This window comes from Falco cherrug, chromosome 15 (assembly GCF_023634085.1).
Source record: "Falco cherrug isolate bFalChe1 chromosome 15, bFalChe1.pri, whole genome shotgun sequence".
Lineage (NCBI taxonomy): Eukaryota > Metazoa > Chordata > Aves > Falconiformes > Falconidae > Falco > Falco cherrug.
In genome coordinates this window covers 380,116-387,622 of record NC_073711.1, presented here as the reverse complement: position 1 = coordinate 387,622, position 7,507 = coordinate 380,116, and the positions used below count along the sequence as shown (strand labels likewise).

General features: G+C 65.9%; 1 protein-coding gene across 1 annotated transcript; it reads right to left on the bottom strand.

Moving 5' to 3' along the window:
- Positions 1-2,982: 2,982 nt before the first annotated feature.
- APLN (apelin) lies at positions 2,983-5,040 on the bottom strand. Its single transcript, XM_055727606.1, has 3 exons — positions 4,907-5,040; positions 3,870-4,041; positions 2,983-3,781 (listed from the first exon to the last, which is right to left on the bottom strand). The coding sequence occupies exons 1-2, from the start codon at positions 4,965-4,967 to the stop codon at positions 3,875-3,877; spliced, it is 228 nt and encodes a 75-aa protein (XP_055583581.1). The 5' UTR covers positions 4,968-5,040; the 3' UTR covers positions 2,983-3,781; positions 3,870-3,874.
- Positions 5,041-7,507: the final 2,467 nt, after the last annotated feature.

Genomic DNA, 7,507 nt, shown 5'->3' with positions numbered 1-7,507 from the left:
TGCTCCCCAGGGATGGGGTTGAGGCCTGGGCCTGCCCATCCTCCAGGCCTGCCCAGGGCACAGGGGTCCTTGGGTGGCCTCAGAGGCTGTTGGCGCACCGCTCTGCACTCCATATTGAGGTGGGGGTCTCACGCTCTCACCTGCGAGCCTAGCATGGGCATTAGGGGACTGATGGATGCTGACGGTGCCCAGATGGCAGGACCGACATAGCTGGTAGCATGCCAGCAGCATGTGCTCGCTACCGGCAGTTGGGATTAGCCCACGATGTTGGCACAGCCAGTGTCCCACATCCACCCAGGATCTCCATCACCAGCTGCAGGTGGGGCAGTGAGCCCTGCCTGTCCCCCTGGCTGCAGCCAGAGATCCCCAAGGACTGGAGGGCTCCAGCGATTGCTCAGCCCGCTCCCATCCCAGGGCACCCAGGATCCGTGTTTGCCCACTCAGAGAGCCAGGACCCAGCAGAGCACCCTGTCCTTGCCATACTGGGACCAGCACCCGCACACCCACCCAGGGACAGCTGCCTGGGGTGGGGGGCTGCCTGTACACACCATGTGCATTTGACTCTGGAGACCTTGCAGCCCTCAGGCTTCACACCCCCCAGCAGCACTCACAGCAGCCACCATGCTGGAGATGCAGCTCCAGCAGTGCCTCTCCCTGCCTGCCCACCCCTGCCCACTCTGCCCATGCCCCTGGCACTGCCGTACTGCCCCACCGGCCCCGCTGCCAAAGCTCCCCGCCACAGTGCAGGGGCTCTGGCACTGCAGGCAGTGTGCAAAGGAGCTGCCACAGCACGCCGTGCATGGGGAACGTGGCTGAGCCCAGCAGCCTCCCACCTGCCTGCGGGCAGCCAGCCAGGCCAGGAAAAGCCAGAGATTCCTTAGGTCTCCTGGCCCAGGAGCCTTTTCCTCCTACACCGGCTGGCCACAGCCCAACCGCGGGGTCCTCCCTGGCCTCCTCCTTCCAGGCTGGTGCAGGAGGGCTGGGGTCAAAGCTCAGCTGTGCATCCCCTGGCCGTGGCCCAAGCCCCCGCGCTCAGGGCTGGGTGATGCTTGGCAGGGCTGTGGGACACCGCTGTCTACCCTGGCACGGGCCACGGCAGTCTGCTCTGGGGGCGGCTGCCAGGCCACCCCTAGCTGCCTGTCCTGCCTGCGCCCAGGCAGGCAGGCACTGGCCCTGCAGGTGTTCGTGGGCAGGGTGCTGGCTGCCTGCAGCCGGTGGCGGGGCGAACGGTGCTGAAGGGCGGTTTGAGATGCAAGGGGAGAGCCCTCCCCGTTCAAAACAAGTAGCAGCGGCACTGTAGGGCAGCAATGGAGGAACGGTAGTCCCACCACCACCACCACCACCACCACCACCTGGGCCACGGTGGGCGTGGGCAGGCGGCATGGCGGAGCGCGCTGGCGTGTGGCCGGGGAGCACATCCCTCCCCAGTCCCAGAGGATGAGCTAATGTAGGCCAGCTGGGCCCAGCCCCGCAGCTGCAGCCTTTCTGCTTCTCCATGGCCCTGTTAACCCCCTCCCCACCGGTGCTGCCACCCCCCTGCCCATGCCCCAGCAGCTGCCATACTCCCCTACCCACAGCCCCGCCATGATGCTGCAGCTGAGCTGCCCTCCGCCCGGGATGCTGCTCATGGGAGGTCTCCTGCAAACAGTGTGGGGTCTGGGGGCCCTGCACAGGCACTGCCTCGCATAGGGGTCCCGGCTGGGGGTGTCCTGTCCCAGGAGGGATGTCATCCCTTTGCAGGGCTCAGCCCCCACCCACCTGCCTGGTCCTACAGGGACCCTGTCTGCTGAGCCCTGACCCCTGCATGGGTCCTGCTCAGGCACAGCCCTGTGGGCATGGGGACACCAAGGAGGGGGATGCTAGGGACAGAAATGCCAGGTCCCAGGCACCCACGGCTGCTCCTGTGTGTGGGGCTGTGCAGACAGCTGCCCAGGGCCAGTGGGATCAGACTGCGGGGAAAAGGGGAGATCTGGCAGCTGCTGGGGCTGCCTGAAGCCAGCAGAGTCAAATGGAAGCAGTGAGAGAGCGGTGTCCCGCACTGGGCTGCCATCTGGCTGCCCTGGGGTGGCTGCCCGCCCTTCACCTGGGCTGGAGCACCCCAGCGAGGCACTCGGCAACAGGCAGAGACAGCTCCTGCAGCTGCCACTCTGTCCCTGCCTGTCCCACTGGCCTCCTCTCCTGCCGCGGCCAGGCCAGGGCCAAACCCTCCTCCCAGCCCCTCGCTGCCAGACATGGGTGCTGCACCCTCAGCTTCACCTAGCGCCTGTGGGTGCTGGTAACCACGGCAACAGCAGCATCGCTGGAGCAGGGCAGAAGCACCAAGCACATCAGCACCTCCCTGCAGAAACCACTTTACAAAAGCCGTTATCCCAGCAAAGGTTTTGGCTAACGAGCTGCCGGAGATCCCCACCCCAGCACTGTCGGTATCTGGGGGCCAGTGAGCAGGATGGGCCAGGGCCATGTCCCCATCTCCAGGCACGAAGCATCCCTGCATGGCCCCACGGCAGCAGAGCCTGTCCCACCACCATGCTGCTAAAGCAGTTGTTACCACTCAGCCCCTCGTCACACAGCTGATTCCCATTGCAGAGGGGAATTCAGGTGAGCAGAAAAATAAACCCCAGAAGGGGCTAAAGGCAAGGGGGTTCAGGGCAACATTTGTAGCCAGGGTCTTTCCTCCACAGCCTGAGGGTTCCCCAGCCCCTCACCCTGACTGGGACCAGCATCCCCAACTCCATCATCCAGCCCCTCTGCAAGCTTGGGGCGTACTGGCCTCCTGGTTTACTGCCCTCCTCCCCAATTTTACAAACCAGTCAGTGCTGCAGCTTGTTTTTCCTCTTTGCTGGGTAGCTTCTCTGCCAGCACTGGGCTGGGGAAGGGGCTGCCTGGGCCCCCAGCAGGCAGCTCCAGCAGGGAGCAGAGGGCCCCTGGGAGCGCTCTGTACAGGCAGGTGAGCAGTCCCTACCCGCACCTCCAAAAATAAGGGTTTACTGGCATCATAACTCTTTATTATAAAGATGTATTTACACAGAATAAATCTTCACAGACATGAGAGACATGGTCAACAGGACCCAGCGGCACTCAGAGCAAGAGCCCCCCCCCTTTGGCATACATCAGTGTTTGACACAGAGACCCCAGTGCCCCCTCCCATTCTCCTGCTGTCGCGTGGCGTGGAGCAGGCAGAGGGACCCACAGCTCCAATGCTATGTCCTGGGTGGGCACCCCACATTATCAGGGGTCCCCAGGAGGTGGGTCCGCCGGTGGGAAGGCTCCCCACACTTGTCAGGGAGGGCAGCTCACGCAGGGTGTGGGATTAGCATCATGGGAATAAACACCCCCACCTCCGTACAGGCTGTGTGCTCACCCCAGCATGCAGCCAACTGGCAGGGATGGGGCAGAAGCCCCAGGGGAGCTCACAGACCCCTGAAGAGAAGCTCCTCTGCCTTACAAAGTGCTTTGCACAAATCCCACAGGTCCCAGCAAGCCAATGCCCAGGGAAGCCCCGCACCCACCGGGACAGGGGCATTGCAGCAGCACTCAGCCTCACCACAACCTATACAGGTGACCCACTCCCAGCCAGCCCCAGGAGGTGGTGAGGGGAGGCAGGAGGCACCCACGGTGCCAGACATGGTGCCGGGACCACCAGGGATGGCTGCAGGGAAGAGGCGACGCCAGCTGAAGGCTCACAGCTAGAACCCCATGCTCGGGGTCAGGATTCGAGTGGAGCAGGCTAGGACACAGGGTGGGTGATGGCAGCCTCGACCCTGGAAGGCTGGTGGCAACCCTGCAACAAGAGCAAACCCGGGTAGGTGTGAGTGCTGGCAACATCACACTGTGTCCCCTTTTCACCCCCATGCCCCGCTGCTCCTCACCTGTCTCAGAAAGGCATGGGGCCCTTGTGGGAAAGCCGGGGCCGGGGCCGCCGGTACCTCCGCCAGCCGCCCGGCCGGTGCCCAGCCCCACGCCGCGCACCCCGCGGCTGCACCAGGGTTTGGATGAGGCCATTCTCCGCATCCTTCCCATTCGGCACCTGGCCCAGTGGCCCTGGGGACAGCAGGAAGAGTGTTAGCAGGTCCCCCCGCTGCACGTGGGCCTGGGCTGGGGTACTGCAGGGGCCCAAGGCAGGCAGGCTGGGCAGCGCCACCCGTTTCCTGAATTGCCCGTGGCAGGAGCCATTCGCCCGCCGAGTGCTTCCTGCAGCCAGGCCACCTGCGTGGAGCACAGACACCTCGTGCGGCCACCATCACCGGCCTCATCGAGGGGCACAGAGCAGCCTGGCCTCCTGCTTTGGCCCCCAGCCCTCCCCAAAGCCATCCTCCCATGCCCATCTCCCTGTGAGCGATGGGTAGGGGCCACCGGGACCCTGGTCCCTCTGGCTGCAGCCTGCTCCCCCTGGCACAGATGCTCTGGTGCCATCGCTGCCAGTCCCACACCCCACACACGTGCGCCGGTGGCCGGCTAAGCCGGGGCTGGGGTGGCAGCCGGTGCAGGGGCCGGGACCCACGGCACAGCCGTGGCTCCCACCGCCCGCACCCCGGCGGTGCCCCGCGCTGTCACCCGCGGCGCCAGGCGTGTCGCGCCTTGGCAGCCGGTGGCAGGGACGGCTCGGCCGCCTGTTGTTCTGCCCGGGTGCACGGGGAGGGGCGGGGGGGCGTGTTGGCACCATGAAAAGCGCTTTGTCCTCCCCAGCCGGGCGGCAGCGGCTCCCGGCCGGCACGGGCAGGGGGTGCCGGTGTCCCACCCCACCCCGGTCCCGCTCTGCCCACGTTCATGGTCCTCTCCATCCTCCCCGCTGCCAGCCCGGGCACCGGGCGCTGCCGGGCCGGGGGAAGGGGAAGGAAGAGCAGAGGGTCCCCAGCGCGGCGCGGAGGCGCGGCCGCGCCCCCGGCCCGGGGGTCCCGGCACTCACCCGCAGCGGCCAGGGCGAGCCAGAGCAGCAGCAGCGCCAGGAGCCAGCGCGGCGCGGCCATGCTGGGGGGCGGCGGGAGCGGCGGCCCCGCTGCGGGGGAGCCGCATTTGTAGGCGGTGAGAGCCCGGCCCGGCCCCGACGCCCGCCCGGTCATGTGGCCGCCGGGCTCCCGGGGGGGTCCGCCCCCGCCCGCCCCAGCGTCCGGGACACCCCCCGGCCCGACCGCCCCCCCGGGAATCCCACACACACCGCGCCGCAGCCCGGCCCCAGCCCCAGGGCTCGGGGACCACCCCCCAGCCTGGCCCTGGGAGCCTGTGTCCCCCCGTCGTCCCCGTCCGCCCCCCCGCCCCACGCCAGCCTGGATCTGGGACATGCTCCCAGGCTGGTCCAGGACCCCACCTCTGATCCTTGCCCAGGACCTCCACCAAGCCTGGCCCAGAACCCCCCACCTAGGCTGGTTCTGGGACCCCTGCATGCAGCCTGGCCCCAGGACCCACACACACATCCAGGCTCAACATCCCCGTCCCAACCTAATCCTGGGACCCTCCACCCTGCCTGCCCGAGACCCCCCTTTTCAGATTACCCCCCTTCCCCTGGCACCCAGCCTGTCCTGGCACCCCCATCCACCCACCACCCCTGACAGCCCCTGCCCCACCTCCTCCCCAGCCAAGCAGTGCCTGCAGAGGAGTCTACCTGCAGCTCCCCCCAGCCCTGCTGCCCCACAGGTCATCCAGCCACTGCCTGGGGGGCACAAAGCCCCCTCTGCCGGGGGGCACAGTGAGGGTGCCACTGCCTGTGAGGGGATGGGGAACAGATCACCGCTGCAAGACAGGCACCGCAGTCCCCAGCTCTGCACTGCATGGGAGCTAAAGCACCCTGAGTCCCACCCCATGCAAGAGGTGTGGGCTGTGGGTGCCAGTCCAGCATGGCCTGGATGCTGGCTGAGCACTGACGGAGCCCCTCATTGACCCAGGCGTCTGGTACAGCTGCTGGCACGGTGTTGTGGCAGGCGACAAAAGCAGAGCTGAAGTCTCCCACAGCCTAGGGACCACTTGCTGGCAGCCAGGTTCTTCCAGGGAGGCCACAGGAGCCACGTGCTGTGCCAGGACATCACCCTTCAGCCCCTGCAGCTTTCGGGGGGTGAGGGCTGCTGGGACGCCCCCACGCTGCCCCTCAGGGATGTTGGGACAGAAGATGGCAGCTGGGGACGGGGCAGTTGGGGCACACTGTGAAGCCGCATGCACTGAGGACTAATGCAGTGACAGCCACAGCATGCCAAGGACACAAGCAGGGCGCTGAGAGACAACAAGAAGGTGACTCCTCCAGGTCCGGGCACAGGGGTCTCCTGAGCAGGTAGTGAAGGGTGGGGGGTAGGTGTGTATTGGGTTTGCTTGGCAAGGTTTTGGTAGTGGGGGGACTAAAGGGGTGGCTTCTGTGTGAAGCTGCTAGAAGCTTCCCCAATATCCAATGGAGCCAGCACCAGCCGGCTCCACACTGGACATGGATGCTCCTGCTGCTGGCCGACGCCAAGCCCATCAGCGATGGTGGTAGGGCCGCTGGGATAACATAGGTAAGAAGGGGAAAAAACGTGCACCACAGCAGCCAGAGAGAGGAGTGAGGCCATGCGAGAGCAGCAGCACTGCAGGCACCGGGGTCAGGGCAGAAGGAGGCAGGAGGGGCTTCAGGCACAGGGCAAGAGACCCCCCGGCAGCCTGTGGGAAGCCCACGGCGGGGCAGGCTGTGCCCCCCAGCCCATGGAGCCCACAGGGCAACAGACCCCCACCCACAGCCCAGGGAGGGCCCCACGCTGGGGCAGGGGGCTGTGTCCCGCGGGTGGTGGCGCTGGGGCAGCTCCTGGCAGGGCCAGTGGCCCCATGGGCAGAGGAGCCCGGGCTGGGGCAGGGCAGGGGCAGGGCTGGGGACCTCGCAGGGGCCTCCCTGGGGCCAGCTGGGCCTGGGGGGCTGCACCAGTGGCAGAGACCCACGTTGGGGCAGGGGGGGAGAACCGCAGCCCGTGAGAAGGACTCACTCTGGAGGAAGTCATGGAGGGCTGTCTGCTGTGGGAAGGACCCACACTGGATCCAGGGAAGAGAGCGAGGAGGAAGGAGCGGCAGTGACAACATGTGATGGACTGGCCACAGCCCCTGTTCTCTGTCCCCCTGTGCTGCTGGCAGGGGCAAAGCAGAGAAATCGGGAGTGAAGCTGAGCCTGGGAAGAAGAGAGGGGTGGAGGGATGATGTTTTACACTTTAGTTTTTATCTTTCATTATCCTGTTCTGATTTAATTAGTAATAAATTAATGTTTTCCCCAAGTCAAGCCTGTCTGCTGGGATGGTTCCTGCTGGGTGATTTCCCCGTCCTTATCTCAAGCCAAGAGCCTTTCATTACATTTTCTCTCCCCTGCCCAGCTGAGGAGGGCAGTGACAGAGCAGCTGGATGGGCACAGAGCATCCAGCCAGGGTCACCCCAGCACAAGGTGTCACCCCTGCAAAAAGTGGGTGACAAGGGCAACCACACCCTGGGATGGGGTGAGTGTCGGTGGCCCTGCCTTACCAGCACCCTACAGTGGGTACAGCAGGGGCTGGACAGGAGGGGCTGGACA

What these genes read in the sequence shown, in the direction of transcription:
- APLN (XM_055727606.1), bottom strand. Translation starts at nt 4,967, where the DNA reads ATGGCCGCGCCGCGCTGGCTCCTGGCGCTGCTGCTGCTCTGGCTCGCC. An exon ending in GCTCGCCCTGGCCGCTGCGG is followed by an intron (nt 4,042 to 4,906) that starts GTGAGTGCCGGG and finishes TGCTGTCCCCAG; the next exon opens with GGCCACTGGGCCAGGTGCCG.